Source organism: Poecilia mexicana, unplaced genomic scaffold (assembly GCF_051168715.1).
Source record: "Poecilia mexicana isolate PSO_F unplaced genomic scaffold, ASM5116871v1 scaffold_8, whole genome shotgun sequence".
Classification (NCBI taxonomy): Eukaryota; Metazoa; Chordata; class Actinopteri; order Cyprinodontiformes; family Poeciliidae; genus Poecilia; species Poecilia mexicana.
In genome coordinates, this window is record NW_028263377.1 from 16,057,653 (window position 1) to 16,077,509 (window position 19,857).

Genomic DNA, 19,857 nt, shown 5'->3' on the forward strand with positions numbered 1-19,857 from the left:
ACTTTTCATTTTATTTTCAAATACAGAAATGTAATTTTATGACCCATGCGATTATGAGAGGGCAACCTCCACAAGGGGGAGGCAAGTCCCAACATGTCATTCATTACCAGTCATTTAATAGTTAATGGAAATTGCTAAACAAGAATAAGATCCCTCCTGTTATTTGATCTTATAGGTTCTCAATAGATGCAGCACACAATCATACCAATTATCAAACAATAATGCTTTAAAATTACTTCTGCATCACATTGAAAAACATATCAAAAATATATTTTGAGATATTTGTCCCAGCATTTTTGACATATGAAATGCTTTATTTGTAATAAAGCATCGCTGCTGCTGCTGCTCTTTTAGAGACTGTTTGTCTGAAGACAAGTTAAAATAACTAAATCATTTAGTATATTAACTTGTGCCATCTTTGGGGAACGCAGAGCTTTGATTGGTTCAATGCATCTCAGGAAATGACAAAAGATGCCACCCACTGTCCCTGGTGTGCATGGTCGCTGTCACAGAGAGAAAGTGGTCGCTCTTAATTTAGCTGCTGTAAAGAGAGGGAGGGTCTGGAGGGGGTTCTTCCACAGCCCATCCACCAATCGGCTGCAAACACTTGGGCTTCACGGCCCGAACGGCCGCCAACGAGAACTGGCAGCGAGACAAACAGAACCATTCATGTCACTGCTGGTGCTGTAATAACAAAAAGAAAACACACACACGAGCCAAATGTTTAAAAAACAAAGTACAAACTTTATTATTCTGTCTTTACAAAGGCACAAGCCTCTTTATCCCCGAAACATAAAAAAACAAAAAAAAAAAACAAACGTAATAGCTTCTTGATGACCATGTGCACAGACTGGTCTAACAAAGTTAACAAAAAAAAAAAAAAGAGAAAAAAAACTGAATGGAAAAAATAAAAACAACAGGGAAGGAACTGAGCTGCAAAAAAAAACAAAAGAAAAAGATAAAATACATAAAATGACAGGATAAAAGATGCAAGAAGATGTGAAAGGTAAACTGGTAAATGTAGGAGGACTGACATGGAGGGGTGGGGGATACACAGCTGTGCGGTTTTTTTTAAACTCATAACCTCAAGAGCTTCAGCTGAGGAGATCCTCCTTTACACATAAAAAAAAGAGGCAAACTCCAGTATATTACAGTAAGTGCTTCGTAATCTTCACCCTATTTAGTGATCCTTAGTCCCTGCCCCACTAATCTGACAATCTGATATGCCCATAGAATGACTTTGTAACACAAAACACAGAATAAAGACAGACGCAATGGAGAGCAACGAGTTCTGGGATTCAGCAGGAAAACCTTTCCAATGCAGATACTGGGAGGAACCAAAAAAAAAAAAAAAAAAAAAAAACCCTCAGTTTTCCAGCGACCCTCCCCTTCTTCCTATAACAATAACTGACACACCTGACATCAACAGGTTTAAAGGGGAATTCCCAAACCTCGTCAATAATCGTGACGAGGAGCGATGGGGGTTTAACGCGCAGTCTGTCCAGCAGTTCAAAGCTCAAACAGTCGACTCTAAATGCTGAGATGAGCCGAAAGTCCTAACTGTGATTTGGTTTTTCTGCAGGATCTCAGGAAACCTTTGATACGGTCTTATGGAATGTCTTATTATGGGGGGTTTTTAGCCCACCCCCACGTATTTCACACCAAGGGGCCTCGAACTTTCAAATCTAGACATGCAGTGCTTTGCAAAAGTGTTCGCAACCCTTTAAACTGTTTCACACCACATAGGCATTTAGTTAGGACTATAAATTCTAACATAAAGAAGCACACAACTGTCGAGAAAGGAAAAACATGCATGGTTTTAATGGGGCTTTTTGCATGCTTTGTAAACCACACGTGTGCAAATTTGGGCTTACAAAAAAAAAAAAAAAAAAAAAAACTACAAGAAGTCAGCCATTGCGTAAAAACAAGTCATGAATGTAGAAGAAGGTGCTTCAGTCAGATGAGATGAGAACTGGCCTGCATGCAAATCAATAAGTGGCAGAAAACACACACTGCACATGACCCCCCCCCCCAACACAAAGTTCCCCTGGTTCAAACAAGGTAGTGGCAGCATCATGTAGAGGGGAAACTTTTCTCAACTGATGGGAGATGGAATTAGCCAAATTGTGCCTAGAAGGAAAAACCGTGAGAGGCTGAAAATCCAGAGCTCCAATGAAATGGTTTAGATCAAAACACATGCATGGTAGATCAGCCTAGTCAAAGTCTGCGGCAAACTCACACTTTCCCAACCCGGTAAACAAACCATCACCGCTACGAAGCATGGTAGCAGCAGGATTATGCTGTGGGAATGTTTTTTGTTTTTTAAAATAAATAGAGAAAAACGTATGAAAGAACAACTTGCTTGAGGATATTTTTGTCTTCCAGTTCACCATCATGCACTACCTTATGTAGACTTATCTTATGAAATCAAAAGAATAATATTAATGTGAAACAATTGAAGAAAAGTTAAAAGGTTTTGGATACTTTTGCAAGGCACTGTACATTTTTTTGCATTAATATACCGTTAGTATAGTTTGTAAACTACTAACATGTTTCATTCTGGGGCAAACATAATAAAAGAAACCCAAAAATAACTAAATAACTGGGAATATATATTTAATGGCATCTGCCTGGTGCTTACAAGCCTGATCGAAGAGGTGAAAATCAGTTGCCTCCCAAGTGAAAAGTGTCCAGATTGTTCTCTGAAGCTGTGTGAAGGAATGGCCTCCCTGCAGCCAACACTAAGGGCTCGTAATAAGGCAAGCTGTAACCTCTCGTAGCTACAAGTCGCCCAGTCGTTACATTTAAAAGTGAAACAGGAAACGCACGAAAAAGGACAGATATTGGGAAATGCATAGAGCATATGTAGTAAATTCAGTCGCCGCCGTGAATGGCGCACTAGCGAGTTCTCTGGGCGTTCTTCCTCGAATGTCACCATAATCCTCTCATGTTCCAAAAGGCGGAACATGGGAGGAACAACAAAACAGGCTCTCCAGACCGAGCGAATAAGTGATTGTATGCGTCCTTTTCGTATAAACAAGTCGTGCATTTCAAGGCTAAAGTGGTGGCGTTTCGGACTGCCAGAGTCCCGGGCACCACGAAGTCTCGCTGCCTTAAAACACTCAAGACACACGCACTCCTCAAAAGTACTCATCGTGGCCCAACAGATTAGCTTATACGTCAGGCCAGGGGCTTTTATACTCAGAAGTAGAGGATGGAAACAGTAAAAGGAAAAACAGGCGAAATGTGGGATTACTGGGATCCCAGCCCAGCAAAAACAAACAGAAAAAAAAATAAAAATAAATCAACAAAAGTAAAGTTGTGAATCAGTAAGTGTACTCTTTCTTATAGTATGAGCACCAGTCAGCCATTAAAACAGCCTTTAGTTGTTGTTTTTTTTTTGTTTTTTTTTTTACTTTCTAGTGGAGCATTTAAGAGAGAAACATGAAAAATTTGACTTAATAAAATAACAAAGAACTTTTAGGACAGTCTTGCAAACTCACAGTGTCTTTGCAAACAGCCCGGATGGTTCTCGAGCGGAGCTGTTCCAAAGGGCGTCCATCTTCATAACCATCACGCTCAGTTGGCGGGCGCCGACGTGTCACGCCACCCGGGCCTCTTTCCCGTTTCTTTGATCAGTCACACGACTTCAGGACAGCGCCGGCAGGACAGTCCTGGCGGCCGACGGAGATGTTTGAAAGTCCAGTTTCCAGTTTGACCGAGAGTTCGTAAAAATCAATTAGTAGCTTTAATAATAGTTCCAAAGACTTGTGAAGAGACAAGAGTTTGTTGTGTAGGTAAAAAGAGCGGAGGTTGGAGTTAAGCAAAAAAACAAAAAAACAAAACAAAAACAAAAAAAGAGAGAAACTACAGGTGTGAATGTGTAATTGTAAACCGTCTCAGGTACCTATTTTTGTCAAATCTGATGAAGAGAAGAAGATGGGGGCGGGGGGGAAGTACGTCAAAACGAGTGCTATAATCCGACTACCAGCCTGGTTTACGTCCACAGAACAAGAGTGCTGTGAGTTTGTAGTCTCCCATAGCCCTGGTCTTCTTTGGGGCCCTTCTGTGTGTGAGTGTGTGCGTGTATGAAGGTGTAGGGTACACGAGCCTTCAGGCAGGCGAGCTCAAGGCAGCGAGCAGTCGTCGGGTCCGTCGCTGTTGGAGGCCGTGTCCGAGCCCGCAGCGTCGGAGAGGATGCGCCCCGAGCTGACGATGACCGCCCTCCTCTGCTCCTCCTCGAAACCCTTCCCCTGGGTGCCCTCAATGTGCTGGATTGCCTGGAGGTAAACAGGGAAGAATAGAGGAGGCATGTCAGAGACTAAGGCGCCCTCTAGTGGTCGGATGTGGTGAGGGAGAAAATAATTTTTTTTTTTAAAAAGACAGCAGGAGTCATGCGAAGGAAAGATAATTTGAGTTTTAAGGGCGGCTTACTTGAACGATGGTGTCCAGGTTCTGCCGAGATGTGGACACGGAATTAATAACCGATGTTGGGCCCATGGTTACCACGGTGACATGATGGGGCTGGGGAGTTTGTGCGGGCGCAGGAACGATGACCGTGGCATGGTGTGTGGGTGCGGGCGGGGTAGCAGGAGCCAACACCTGAAAGAAAGATATTTACACATCACTCTAATGATCCCAAACAACGTAGTATACAAAAAAATATTCCTGAGGTCCCTAACAAATAATTGAATCAAACGTCGTTTCTATCACACAAGGCAATGGAAATCTACAAACTACGAGGTGAATTTTTGTGTTTATCCCCCTTGACGCTGCTGGCCCGAAATAAAATCCAGGCAATCAACTGCCTTCAAAAGTCACCCAGCAAGTAAAACCTGTGTAATTTAATCCCAGTGTAAATACAGCTGTTCGGTGAATCCCCCAGTGGTTTGTTAGAGAACAAAAGGAAGAGGAAACAGGAAGATTGTTGAGAAGAGACCAGAGACACCTTCCAGCAGGACAACGACTCTACACATACAGCCAGAGCAACAATGCATTAATGTAGATTAATACCTACACGCTCATATGGCCAAGGTTAGGGCTGGATGATATGAAACATTTATCTCAATAAAAGCATTTCATATCAATCGATGTTGATCATTTTTCATATTGGTGAGACTTGAAAACTTAATCTGTTCAATCTGAAAAGTTGGAAGCGCAAAAATCAATAAATATCAGTGAAATGGAAGACATGACTAAACACAGATACTGTGTGCATCTTAGTGATATAAATCACACTTCTTTCAGTAACTTGCACCCTGAAGAAGACTAATTCTACTGAGAATATTTTTCTAGAACAGTATTTGTGTGTGATGTTACAAACGCTGTGTCATGCCGAATTTATTTATTTATTTTTTTTATAAAACGTTGGTGTTGAACCTGAGGGCTGTGTGCTGGAGTGAGGTCCCTCTCTAGCTGCTTCTGCAGGCGAACAAGACTCTGCGTCTGGACTTGTTGTTCCTGGACCTGCTGGGCGATCGCCTTCAGCTTCTCTGGGTACAGCTGAGCGTCCAGGGAGCGCATCTGCCAGGCGGGACACAATTCGGGAGAAAGGTGCGTCAGTCGCGCACTTAAAACAGCTGTGTGTTCATTCCCACCCGACCGTCACCTGATCCTCCAGCATCATCCTGACTGTGCGCTCCTTTTCCAGCTGCTGCCTCAGCTCAATCATCTCCCTCCTCAGATCCTCAGTCTTCTCCTCCTCCAGGATGTCTGGAGATCCGATCCCTTCATCTTTCTCCTCCGCCCGTCTCCTCTTCGGGGACGAGCCGCTTAACTCCTGGGAGAAACAGAAAACAAACATAGATTGAGCGGTCTGGTTCAGATGACTGCTAAAACCGAAGAAACGTACGGGAGTATTTGTGCAGTTTGCTGTACCTGTACCTGAATGATCCGCTTCAGCTGGCTGTTTTGCTGCAATAGCCGCGTCTTCTCCTGCTCCAAAGTGAAGATGTACTCTGCCGTCTGTTGCAAGATTGCAGCCTGAAGAACATCAAAGTGAGGTTGTAACAGCGAGTTCAGACCCGTACAGCAACAGCCACTTCAAAAGTACCGATATTCCTTTTTCACGAAGCCACTTTCAAGTTTTGCCACAAATTACATTTGTGGCCAAGACTTAAATCTCGATTAGATTTTTAAGTCTTAGCCATTACATCACATCTCCGGTTGTGGGCTTGTCCTGTTGGAAGGCGAACTTTCCCTTAACCTCAAGTCTCACTTGTCGTTGCTCAAGAAAAAGATTCCCACAACATAATACGGCCAACACCATGTTGGGGTATTCAGGCTGATCTTTAAAGCAAAGTTTTTCCGCTATAAATAGCGTCTTGTATGTAAAGCCAGAAATTGAATTTACCGACAGAGAAGTTTCTTATTCTTAAGTGCATTTACTAACTTTTAAAGGCGTTTGACTGCACTAGATTGTATTTAGTGGTGACAGAGTAAAAGGAACTAACTAAGAAAAGCACAAGAGATTTTTGTTAGAAAAAAAAATAGTTCTACAAGCAAGAATCGTTTTCTTTCCATTCTACAATTAAGACAGACCTCCATGTGTTGGTCTAGCACTTAAAATCCAAAATCTGAAAAAGCTGAAGCAGAATAAAATGCTTCTGCTTCAAAGCACGTTGGATCAAGCTCATCGCCTGATCTAATTCAAGCCCACAGTTTGTGACCCACCTTGCTGAGCTTCTCCCCATCGCTGTGTGGGATGAGTGTTTTAAGTGACTGGAATCCAGCATTGATGCTCTGCATACGCCGACGCTCGTTGCTGTTGGCAATCTCCCTGCGAATTCGCCTCTCTTGGTCCCGGGCTGTTTCTGGGGTCAGAGGAATGTTGGCCAGGCTGAGGGGGAAACAAAACAGGGAGGGAAGCAAATCCGTTAGTTGATAATAAATTTGGAGCACAGAGGAAGCCTTCAGCTGGGAGTCAGGATCCGCTTAACTTCAGCAGAAACATTTGACGCATACGGCAACTACACATTTATTATGAAGCATTTATTAGTTGCAGTTTTGTAAATTTTGTTACCTTATTTTTTCCTGCCAATGGCATGACTAGTGTAAAAGAAGTATTTCCATGTGAAATGCATTGTAGATTGTGCAGCCTTGCATTAAAAGCAGTAATTAATTACTTGAACAAAAATTAAACCGATATTTGGTTCTGCAAGCGGCACACAAGCAGTGTTTGCCTCTAACCACTACAACCTTAATAGGTTCATACTTTAAAATAGTCGAAATGAGCCTTCGGAAGCCAGGTGCTGGGATTTAATTCAGGGGAAATTCTAAGAGCGCTTCCTGCAACATCCTCTGCTTCCACCTCTGTATCTCCTGCCAGGCTCTTATCTGTACTGACTCAGCTGCCTCAGTGCAAACACTGGGAACTGTTGTGCAGACACAGATGAGGGGAAAAAAAAATGTGCATGCGCGTTGTGTGTGTTAAGTGTGGAGATACACACAGACACAAAGCATCACTGCAGCACTGCCAATACAACCGGGCTTTTGCCTTCCCTAAACAGTAGAATATTACCAGGCTGTATTAAAGTGTTTTTTTTTTGTGTTTTTTTTTTTAAAGGGAAGCAAGACAAAGTACGCAAATAAGGCTGTAATGACTGACTTGTTGATATAATAAATAATAGACTGCAAACAGATGAGTGGTAGATTTAGAAATTAAAAATCCTACACCAGTCCAGAGATACAATATTCTATGACTCCCATTCATTTTACTGTTCAATTATTCTTTCATTTGCAGAGCCAGGGTCATCTTAACCTGGTGGCACAGTCAGTCTATCTTGCATTGCACACGTAATACTGCATCAATCAGGCCTTTCCTGAAAAATATCAATCTTACATTAAAAAAAAACCCCAATCATGTAGGAAATAGTATCTCCTTAGCCTTTACCATGTTTTAAACCTAAAAAATACAATGCGAAACGTACATTCTGTACATCGATGCCCAAAATGAATGTGAGTTGGCAGGACTAGGACAAAAATATAAAAAAATATATTTTCCTTGTTTGTCCTATGGATCAATAATCAGAATCAGTAAAGGGAAAACCAGCTGATTCAGATCTCTGGGTGATTGATCGATGCATCGCTAGAACCCAATGCAGAAAAGGACAAGCACAAGTAAACAGACTCATCTGTATTTAATTATGTTGTGGTTTAAAGCTATTCAAACAATAAATCTTTATCAGCTGGTCATCACATGGTTCTTTAGAGAAACTGGGGTTGAGATACAAAGTCTCAGTGCATTCCCCTAAATTAATAAATGTACATTTTCTTCCTAATTGTCTTGGGGAAAAACTGAAAGGTTTTGGGCGATATTTTGTATTCTTACAACAACGATAAACAATTGACAATTCACAACAAAATGGGAAGACAAAAGAGCTCCAAGTCTGGCATTGAAAAATAGACCACATATTTGAAAATCTCAATCATAAACTTAAATAGGCTTATGACACTAATATATGTTTATTTTTATATCAGCATAACACTTATTATGCCATCTTGTTTATTTTATCCTTGTTAATCAAACAGCAGCTGACTGTTGGATGATTTGGGACAAACAGAAATAAGACTACATTTCCCAGAATACCAGTGCGCCAGCAGCAGCAGTCGCAGCAGCAAGCAGCACAAGATTCCTCCGCCTCCTTCAACTAGCAGGGCTGCGGACGTATCGACGGGCCTTCCGTGACATACACACCCCCTTATTAATAACTCAACTTTTAATATTCCTGCCTCCCCTCGAACACCAAATATCCCGTTATTTGAAATGTATTAAAAATAATTGTAACCGCTGAAAGAAGAGCCAGTCGTCACCACAGAGCCCGACAGCACCTCGGTGCTCGGAGCAGACTTTTTCATGTCCTCCGCCATTACAACAATGCGGCAGGCAGCATGGCAGAGGTGCGGGATGAAAAGACGCAGTGGAGGTGGCTCGATAGCGCCAGCAAGCCGCACAGAAACCCCAATTATTTTATCGCAACTCAAAATAAAGGCAAATATGAAGACAGCTGTTCATATTTTACATCAACAGAAAACGGTTAGAAGAACATACAACGCGAGACTAACACCAGACCCCCCCTTCATCACTTTTAGCTCAAGCCACAAGCATGGCCGCACTACCCACAATAACTTCGGCTCCCTTTCAGCAAACCAGCTCCTTCCAGTAGTGTGTGGAGCGAAAACTGGCCCTTTAAAGGACCACAGTAATCGGTAGCAAAACATTTCATTGTCGTATGCAAATTACAGCGCCTATATAAGAGATTATTTGAGGATAAATAGATGTGGGATGTGCTCTGAAGCGGAGTAGCAGCGTGGTGTGCACGGAACCACGTGGTTTATGTTTGTTAGACACAAAATGCGTGAATTTCTATACTAAATGAGCAAAATACAAAACAGGAGATATTGCACTGGCAGCATGAGACACCTAGCCGCTCATTTGCAGTGTAACGCCGGTGTTTGGTGTTAATTAGTGCCCGCAGTTCCCCCGTAAGCGGGTCGTGTACACAATAACAGATCAGATCAAACATGTTGCCTCAGTGCGTGGACAGTTCTTACAGTTATAATCATGCTGAATGGAGCACATGTGATTTATATACACACCTACAGAGACCACCAATCACTTCTTTCTCCGTTTTCCTGAAATGTTGCAGCGGGGGCACCTTCTGAGCTGAAACCATGAAATACTCCATGCTCGCCTCTCGCCAGTTTGGCCCCCCTCTCCAAAATAAGAAAATAAAATAAAATGAAAAACAAAACGGCAGCCTCCTTTATTTTAAAGGGAAACAGATGACAAAAATCCCGTGATCCGAGGCGGGTTAAATCCTCAAAGTAAATCCGAATCCCTCGTCCGTGTATTGTAGTTCTTTTTGAGGCTACCGAGAGTTGTAATGTTACTCGACTTCCAGCTGATGGGGTTCCCTCGTTGTGTGTGGCGCTCTACCTCTCCTTCTCCCTCCCCTTTGCTTTCTCCCTCTGCATGACCGTGTCTCTCTCTGTGTGAGTGTGTGTTGGTGTGTGCGCAGCTGATCGGATTGCTTTCAAGGCGGGAAACAGCTGGTAGGAGTCACACACCGCACCACCAAATGCCTCCTTCCGCAGAGAAGGGGGAACTGCGTGTAAACAAAGGACTATTTAGTGCAGAGAGGAGCCAAAAAAATCTGATAGAATGAACGAGGAAAAACTGTAAGAAAAATATTGACGTATAATTTATGATTAAATACGCCGATTAAATTGCAACAAACACTCAGTCGGTGATTCTAAAAACATTAACACGCAAACAACAAAACAATGAGTTTAATCAATAAAACCATTGTAAAAATGTACATAAATTTTATACAGCTATTACTTGGATGAATATTTCTCAGAATATACTAAAAAATGAGTGAGATCCTAACTAATTTATACAGTGTTCCTACTAAACAGCAATAGTTGATTTTTAATAATGAGGAATTACTCATCTGACTTCTCTTATGGTTAGAAAAACAGAAACAAAAAGAAAAGAATTGCTTTCTGATTTGGACGTAAGATGTTTGTGAAATTGTAAACGTTTTAAACCAATCCTAACAATGTGACATGTAAACATTTTAACTGAAAAGAAAAGCCAAAATGTCTGATAAACAGCAGCCCCAGAGTATATGGAAGCATTTAACTGCCACATATAGGACTTAAATAGGGCCAGGATCTCATTAAAACAAGAAATTTTCATATTTTAACAAGATATAAAAAAAGATATAAAACCCGTTAAAACAAGAAACTTTCTCGCAACTTATTGCACTAAGTTACTATGATGACATTTTTTGTTTAAGCCAGAACCTATTTTGGTTGGAGTAAAACTCATAATAACCAGATTTGCATCCGGTTAAAATTATAGTTTTTCATTACAGCAAGACACAAAACTCATTAAAACAAGAAACACTCTAAGGAGATATAAAACTTGTGATGATTTACAACCTTTTTGTTTAAATGATGTAGTTTTAATGACATATAAAACTTGTTATAACCGTATTTGTATCTTTTTAAAAATGAGAATGTATCCAATTTTAGTGAGCTTTATATCTCCCTATAACGGAAAAGTTTTAATCAAAATGTTTAGGCAGGATTTGTCTCTGTATTAATGCAGTAATTTGTACAAAAGGAGCCTCAAACAAGCACTAAGTGCATCTACTGTACAATACATTGACCTACTTTTCCATAGGCTAACACTTATGTTCTAAAAATCTTTTTGGTAATGTCATATTCTAATTTTGCGAGAAACTGAGTAATTTGTGTTTAATTTCTAATCATCTAAATTAACACTTAAGAATGACCAGTGTAGTAAATCGAGGACATGAAGTTTGACATTTTTAATTGAATTATTGAAATAAAATTACTTTTTCATGACATTCTAATTTGTTGGGTTGCACATAACTATGAAAAAAATATAGTAATTTTAACTGTTTTTTTTTTTTTGCTGTCCATGCTGAAGTGCAACATTAGTAGTGAAATAGTAATAATAGCTTTTTGTTATGTTTTGACAAACAAATAATCAATATTTTCGGGTTGTTTTTCTTTTAAATCAATTAAAAAATAATATTTGCCCATCGTTGAATGGTGGCACTCATGGTGCTCCATACCACCTGCGCCCTGGCGATTAGGTAAATAAAGAGCGGGAGAAGCCTCTTCAGGGGCGGACACTCCACCAGCTGCGATAAGAGAACAACAGCGATCAGCTGACCAGCTGGCAGAGCTGCACAGCAACAGCGCACCCAGCAGAAGGGAGGGCGTTCAGGGACACACTGCTGCTGCTGCTGCTGTCTGACACACCGCACCGGCTGCACGGTGATAACCGCGTAGGTGGGAGGGTAAATACCAACCCGATTTAAACAGGTTCATCAGATGCAAGGACGCGTAAGCTAGTTAAGTGCTGCAAGGATTTGCATAAGAGCACCGCACCAAATAGATCATTCGTCTAACAACAAAAAGTGAGTGCAGAAAACTGAGATAAAAGCACAGCAAGTTTTAAAGCTTGAAGAAATCAAAAATAAATTTCGAAATTCTTTGGATTAGCATAACTTGCTTGAAATTTATCGAGGCTACTTACTGTAATCCAACCTATAAAAACTAAAATTCTACAGAAATAGAAATCGATAACTTATTACTAGTTATAATGTCAAGTGAAGATGTGGTCTCTGCACTCAAAGGGCTGTCCGGACCACAAGAATACTGAAGCCAGGCCAGCACAGTTGGACTCTTTTCTTAAATTTTCTTTTTAGAATGAGATTTTTATTGAAAAATGTAAATCTTCTAAAAGTGGATACTATTTGGTACAAGACAAAATATTTGCTTTTGGAGTCAATTTGATATAAATAAGATGACAACCTGAGACTTTAATCAAAAGCAGACTTGCATGTACTCATTCATTAAATCCATTTAGCCACAGATAACATTTTGAGACAAAAGACCCCTATTCCATTTTTGTTGCAGAAAATAACATTTTGTAGACTGGAACATTTCAGCTGTTATTTAAAAAAAAAGTTGCGCAAAATGTGTAGCTGCCAAATGCTGAAATTTAATTTATTTAGCAGGAGTGTCAAACTCAAGATCACAACAGGAATTTCTAAACATGTTTTACTTATCAGCAAAATAAACTATCTTTCTTTATTAAGAGGATGGAAGTGTGAGGCCTGAAGGTTCCTGCATGGGGATCTTGACAGTTACATAAGTAGCACATTTATAAACCTTCTATCAGTATGTAGTTTGTAAAATGTCTGCTTTAGAAAAGATTTTTTGAAAAGACAGAAGTTATATTTTGTCATGCATAAAGTTATTTCGATGAAAACTTTAAAAAGAAACACTAAAATTACCTTCAACAGCTAGCCATTAACTGTTATCTGAGGTTTCTCGACGCCCTCTAGTGGTAGCTAGTGAGAACTTGCTGGAGGCCAAAAACAGGCAGCGTTGAGACGTTGATTTCAAATACAAGGTCCATCAGCTGTGGACTGACTGTATCATACTGAGAAAATATCATGCTTACAGTTTTATGTGTGTCTCCTGTTAACTGGAGTGGAAAGAAGGTGTTATAGGTGTTATGGACACATTCAAGGCGTCCTCTTATGTGGATGTCTCCATGAAAAAGAAATCACAGCGAGCAAAATTGAAAAAAAAAAAAGCACCTCCATCTCCAAGTCATACAACTGTGCCCTTTTGATGTTGTCAGTGTAATAAATCAACAAGATTAATTGGAAATTAAATGAAGTGGCTCTTTAATCAAATAACCAGTGATAAATGGCTTGTGCAATACCCTAATAATTTTATGAAATAATTTAAAGATGTATACATTTCTATAGAATTAAGTCATTGACAGGTGCAGGAAGATTTAATAGTATAATATGTTGTCAGAAAGAAACAAACAAAAGAAGACAGCTGGTCCACAAGCTACGGAGCCCCCCAGGGGACATGGGGAATTTTTTTTCTTTTGCGTTCCCTCGCAAAACTTTTGCGTTCCCTCGCAATACTTTTGCGTTCCCTCGCAATACTTTTGCGTTCCCTCGCAAAACTTTTGCGTTCCCTCGCAAAAGGTTTTGCGTTCCCTCGCAATACTTTTGCGTTCCCTCGCAAAACTTTTGCGTTCCCTCGCAAAAGGTTTTGCGTTCCCTCGCAATAATCTACTGATCAGTTCATGCGGCATAATTGATATTATAAGCCTTTTTTACGGTGGAAGCCGTACTTTCTGCTTTAATACAAGCTTATAAGGTTTTTCCATGGACTATTGAGTTATTATCGGGGGGTAATAAGTCATCTGATTGTGTCTCTGTTGTGTTCGTGTCTGAATGGTTTAAAGGGCTGCTTTCTGTGCCGTTCCATCTGAGCTTTAACAGACATAAACATGCAGTAAATAAATCGATTTTCAATCAGTTTTTTGCACCAAAGCGTTAATAATAATAAACACGTTTTATTATTATAAAACACAGCAAACTAATGGTGGTAGACGGCCGCACTGGATTAACTCGGGGAATCTCATCTGTCCGTGTATCAATCAACTCCTAACCTCTTCTTTGTTCTGTCACAATTATCGATTTTTTAAATTTTTATTATGCTCCAAACTTTGCGAGGACTGACCCCCCGGCTCACCCGCTGCCTCACACACCGAGCCAGCAGCGTCACCTTCCCATTCATACTTCATGACAGTCACTCCCACATCGACACGCCCACCACCAGGTTCAAAGCCGCTGCTCCTGTCATATCAATAATTACTTATTTCATTCATATTGCTCTTATAGAGCCTCAGTGAAAACGTGTTTATTATTATTAACGCTTTGGTGCAAAAAACTGATTGAAAATCGATTTATTTACTGCATGTTTATGTCTGTTAAAGCTCAGATGGAACGGCACAGAAAGCAGCCCTTTAACCCATTCAGACACGAACACAACAGAGACACAATCAGATGACTTATTACCCCGCGATAATAACTCAATAGTCCATGGAAAAACCTTATAAGCTTGTATTAAAGCAGAAAGTACGGCTTCCACCGTAAAAAAAAGGCTTATAATATCAATTATGCCGCATGAACTGATCAGTAGATTATTGCGAGGGAACGCAAAAGTTTTGCGAGGGAACGCAAAAGTATTGCGAGGGAACGCAAAACCTTTTGCGAGGGAACGCAAAAGTATTGCGAGGGAACGCAAAAGTTTTGCGAGGGAACGCAAAAGAAAAAAAAATCCCCATGTCCCCTGGGGGGCTCCGTAACAAGCCATCAAATTTGCAAGGAAAAATATTTTTATCTATGACTGCGATCACAGTTTAGGTCTAAGTTGCAAACTTAAATATTTTGGAATTAATTGCAAAACTGAAAAAAAAAAAAAAAAAAAAGAATCTTCGCATTGGGTTCTTCGAAGGCATCAGATGTTTGTTAAAGAGCATTTTGAACAAACAGCCTCATGAAGACCAAGGAACACATCAGACAGATCAATAACAAAGCAGGGTTGAGCTGTATAACCAATAGTAAAAAATAGGGAGGGTATGGCACCACTGCAAAACCTAGCAAGATATATCTGTCCACCTAAACTGACAGGCCAGGCAGGGACTAAAATAATCAAAGACACAACATAGAGGTCCGTTGGAGAAGCTCCACAGCTCCAGTTGGAATAATATGTTGCCAACTATTATTCATGCTTTCCTCCAATTCTGCATTCATGGATGAGTGGCAAGAAGAATTCAATTGTTGAAAGAAACCTATAAGAAATCCCGTTTAAAGTTTACCACATGTTGGGGATGGAGCAAACATGTGGAATTGGTTGTTCTGGACAGATGAAACCACAACTGAATGCTGTGACTTATACATGCAAAGATCTCTGTGTGGCAGAACACTGACCACACCACGAACACAGTGAACCACGTGGCACCATGGTGCCGTGGGGATCTTTTCCTTCAGCCGGCACTGGCAAGCTGGACAGACTTGTTGGAAAGAATCATAGAGCTAAATGCTGCAAGAAAACCTGCTACAGATTGCAAGACTTAGTATTGGGTAACAGGTTCACCTGCCAGCAGGACAGCAACCTTAAATATACAGTCAGAGCCAGAGTGGTCGGGTTTGCCTTGATTTAAGCAGTAGCTTAGTTTAGTTAAAGGTGTTTAGCCAGGTACAGATTTCTGAAGCCAAAGTAGGAGACAAATGTTAAGAATGACTCTTCAGCTGCTTCGTATCTACTGGTTCTGTTCCTCATTATCTTACTGTTTTTCAAAGAGTTTCAGGAAATAGAAGCAAATCCTCTGAGAACTATCAGAGACTCAAATTGTCCCACTTGAAAGTTGGACTTGTTAACTTTCATCCAATGTACTGGTCCATTGAGCAATCTTAATTAATTGGCGATCGGCCCCTCCTTCTCATTTCCACTGGATCAGGGATGTTATGTCTGTAATGCATCCGTAGAAGAGCTGTTTCACTATGAGAATAGAAAGTAAAATGGATATGGTGACTGTTTATGACAGTTTTTTACAAGTCAAACATAGGCTCTCTTTGAGGTAATATGTTTTTTTTTATTTGTTTCTTTCTCTGTTGTGATTATTAGTTCATTTAGTTAAAAGAAACATTTTTAAAAGACTTTGTCATGACTTTGTCTTATGTCACATTTTAGATGTTTTTTTTTTCATTTTCTTGTTCCGTTGTTGTTTAATTAATTAAAAAAAAAGACAGATGAAAGATTGAAGCTACATAACAGATGATCCTTAGAGAACCTTGCAGTTGGAGCAAATCATATTCATATTGCGTTAGAATGACCCAGTCATAATCCAGATTTAAATTCAATTGGAAAATACTGGAGGATGTAAAAACTGATGTTTCCAGACTCTTTTCATCCAATCTGATTTAACTTTAGCCTTTCAAGTCTGGCTTATAAGAACTGATGCTTTTCAAATTACATAAGTGTACAGTTTTAATATCCATTTCTTTTGTTTTTACTTAATGTAGAGCTCTTTTTTTTTCAAACACTGTGGTAACTGTTACTTCTCTAAACTTTTTTTTTTTTTGTCTTATGTAATGCAGATTTGCTTGCTTTACACAGGTTGCTGGTGAGAGGAGATGAGGAGGTGAGCAGGCTCAGTGTGTACACACCGACTAACATTGAAAAAATGCGGTGTTTGCTCTTTGGCGATCTAAGGCTGACCGTGCGGACAGACAGACGTTTTGGGAGAGGAGTGGGGGGGGGGGACTTGGAGGAAAGCCGGGGACTGCCCATGATGGATGGGCGGAGCAGTAAGCATGCGCTGAGGTGGCAGGCTCTGGGCTGGTCCTGACGGGCTGGCTGGCTGCTGGGCTCCGGGCGGATGTCTGTGTGCGTCAGACGGCGGTGGGGGAGAACTACCATCAACACGCAGCGTCTCCGAAGGAAAACACGCAGAGGAGACGCGGAGCGCTAAAAAAGAAAACCAACCGGGGCTAACGCTGGCATCTGGAAAAGCACCGACGAGAGAAGGGAGACGATCCTCCCACATCCAGCCCCACACCCCGTCGCCAACCCGCCCCGTCTTTTTCCTCTCGACCACTTCGTGCCATCCCTCTGGTCCGACCACCCCATAGGAAACCCCCCCATTAGACATTAGACCAGCGTTGCCATTAAGCGATGCGCTTTGAATTTGGGAAGAAATCCTCTCTGCGCTTTTTGATGCACAGCACAACCAGTGCTCTTCATTTCCAGGCTATGGATTCGGGTGTTTACACTTTTCGAATGGGTTTCCAGCTGTAATATAACATGCAAAACATCACCCTGTCATTCCATAGCTTGGCTGGAATTTAAACAACCGGCTGTCACATACGCCGGGGTGAGCTCCTATGTGATTTTTTTTCTCTCTCTCTCTCAAGCTTGAAAACAACTCCGACAATGGTCTTAGAACAGACCGCCACATTAAACACTTAGTAATAATCTCTAAAAACCTGTCAGCTGGACATTTCGATCCCACCGAGAAGAAAGAAAGAAAGAAAAAGCGACAGAACTGACGAGGAGTTTGATCCTGTAAGGACTTCGGGAAGTTCTTGCTCCGGAGGAAAGACGTGGATTGGACCGGAGACATCTCGGCCATATCCACGGCATTTTCGCTGTAAAGGTAAAGCCAGGATCGACCCTTTCCTGCATGTCACTTGTGCATGTTGCGTTCACTGTCCAGGCTGAGAAAAAGCACTGATTTAAACAGGGCAGTGACCTATTTTCCAGCACCGAAGTCCTTCCGCCGGGAGTGCTGTCACTTCCAAGGCCGGTGGTTGCGTCTCAGCCAGAGATATGTATGCGCTCGCGTGTGTGTGTGTGTGTGTGTGTGTCATTGCCCTTTTCAACATTAGACCAACCTTTTTCCAGATGTAAACATCTTTGCCTTCCACCGGGACCCATGGGAGACGCTTTAAGAGCGGTGTCACAAATCCCGCCCTACATAGCCCATGGTGGAGCTCATCACTTGCAGCCTGGCCAGATGTTGGGCAATATACAGGTTTCTGCTGAGCTCTCTGATGTTTGTCACAACATCTGATAAAGAGCTCAATGTCTGCAGATTCCCAGCTGTGATATATATTGGTAAACAAAGTGTTACGCTCCAGGGATGTTGTCTGACATGCAGCTTTGCTGGAGCCATTTTCCATATTTCTTCTCAAACTTTGTTTCAAGTCATTTGGAGCCTGTAATGGGTTTTCTGACGGGATTGTCCTGTATTTAGCTTCAGTCAACCTCTTATGAACTCTGGCCAACTTCTTTAACCCAGAATGCAAAAAACATCCCCCACAGCATGATGCCGCCACTACCAGCTGAAATCTTGGCTGCATTTGGAAATAGATTGGGGGAACCGCATTTAAGAATGTTACTTGCAAAACTATAGAATAGATACTTGATTTATTTATGTTTTTTTCCCCCCATAAATTATATTATTAGCTACAGTTAATAAACCTCATTTGTCTTTCCACTTTAAAGGAGGTGTTCAACTCCGTGATGTCCTTCCCAGATTAAAGCTTTGACTCACAAAGCAAATCAAACACACTTTTTTTTTGCTAGGTTACAAAGAGCAAAATACCAAAAAGTAAAACACTCTTTGCCGATACATCATGTTATAAATTTTTTCTTGACCCTTTCGGCCTAATTTACTAAAGGTTTTCATACCACGAGGTTCTCTACTGACCCAATCCTTATAATTGTATGACTGGGCCCAAATGAGGGTCTCTTTATCGTAGCTGTTCTGCTCAGCTCCAAGCTAGATGAGGCAGTACAGGGGGCAAGGATGGGCTCAGAAAGAGAAGCATAAATAAAGAGCTATTTTCATCCAATTAAGCAATTGCTCTGTCCCTACGCCTAATTGTGCAGCACACAGGGACTTAGTTTATGACGGACCTTCTTCCCATTGGCTGCCCCTCATGGGTCTATTGTTCCTGGAGCTGTCAGGGGAGAGAGCCGAGCGCTGCCAAGGCAGACCTAACAAGGCAAGGGCTGTAGGGGAAATCAGGTCTGATCATTAAAAAGGTCACAATGCACGTCGGAGGCACATTGGAGGGGATCAGATGAAGAATGGTTATAATATTTCCAAGGTGTGTGTTGGGTATTTTTCATGCAGAGACGTGTAGGCTCAAGAGGTATTGGTGTACTGGGTCAATCCTATAAAACAGGAGCTGTGAAAGAGATTCCACCCTCCTTATTGCAAGTCTTTTTTTTTTTCTTCATCCTGAAACCTTCCCTGAGCTCATAACAGAGGCGAGCCACACATCCACAGCCTCCTCTGGCCATTGTTTATCCAATCAGATGATGAGCAGTTCAGCTGCAGGTCAGCCTTAACATTCATCCAAGAGAAAGTCTGGGGTCAGACAGAGAAAAGTCTATAACCACCGGTTACGGAGTGGACGCTGCTCACTCTAAACTCCACTGGTAATCCAGATGTCCACGGAGTTCCAGATGTGCATCTCCGTCTACAATCAAGGATGCATGTGTGCATTTTAGCTGACAGCTTTAACTGATTAATATTTTCTGGCGCTAAGTAGAGACTCGACCATATGTTGACCAGGTCTCTGTCCAGTCCTTTCTGTATATACCCTGCTAGGTGAATATAGGTTCTGCTGCAGGTCCGTTCATGTTGAACAGAGAGTTATCTTCATGCAGATGGTCTGGAAGAGAATTTAATCACTCCACTTCATGTACTAGTGGATAATCGCTTTCATCCATCCCTGAAAATTAAAGCCACAGGTGTCGCTATCAACCCTCTTCTTTAATTTTCCGTCCGCCTATAGATTGCGCCCCGTGATACCACTGTATGACATCATTCACTTGGGGTCCAAAACTGTAAAGGGGCTGAACAGCTGCTGTTTTTGGTTTTTTTTTGGGTGGAAAAAAGTGGACTCTCTGGGTAATTTCCTGCAT

At 41.3% G+C, this 19,857-nt stretch overlaps 2 protein-coding genes across 5 annotated transcripts in view; one reads left to right on the plus strand and one right to left on the minus strand.

Moving 5' to 3' along the window:
- Positions 1 to 721: 721 nt before the first annotated feature.
- Positions 722 to 10,065, minus strand: tfap4 (transcription factor AP-4 (activating enhancer binding protein 4)). 3 transcript variants are annotated; one of them, XM_014983608.2, is made up of 7 exons: positions 9,598 to 10,064; positions 6,673 to 6,838; positions 5,878 to 5,982; positions 5,609 to 5,779; positions 5,380 to 5,523; positions 4,435 to 4,602; positions 722 to 4,280 (listed from the first exon to the last, which is right to left on the minus strand). In XM_014983608.2, exons 1-7 carry the CDS (start codon positions 9,684 to 9,686, stop codon positions 4,128 to 4,130), a joined length of 996 nt encoding a protein of 331 aa, XP_014839094.1. In that variant the 5' UTR covers positions 9,687 to 10,064; the 3' UTR covers positions 722 to 4,127. The 3 variants fall into 3 exon arrangements, with proteins under 3 accessions (XP_014839094.1, XP_014839096.1, XP_087864487.1); XM_014983610.2 differs by having other exon boundaries at positions 5,884 to 5,982; positions 9,598 to 10,063; XM_088008361.1 differs by lacking the exon at positions 722 to 4,280 and having other exon boundaries at positions 4,287 to 4,602; positions 9,598 to 10,065.
- Positions 10,066 to 15,895: 5,830 nt separating this feature from the next.
- The window catches only part of glis2b (GLIS family zinc finger 2b), a 30,711-nt gene continuing 26,749 nt past the window's right edge, over positions 15,896 to 19,857 (plus strand). For both annotated transcript variants that reach the window (XM_014983605.2, XM_014983607.2), the window contains exon 1: positions 15,896 to 17,575. The gene's annotated coding sequence lies outside the window, so the exon portion shown is untranslated. The remainder of the gene's footprint in view (positions 17,576 to 19,857) is intronic.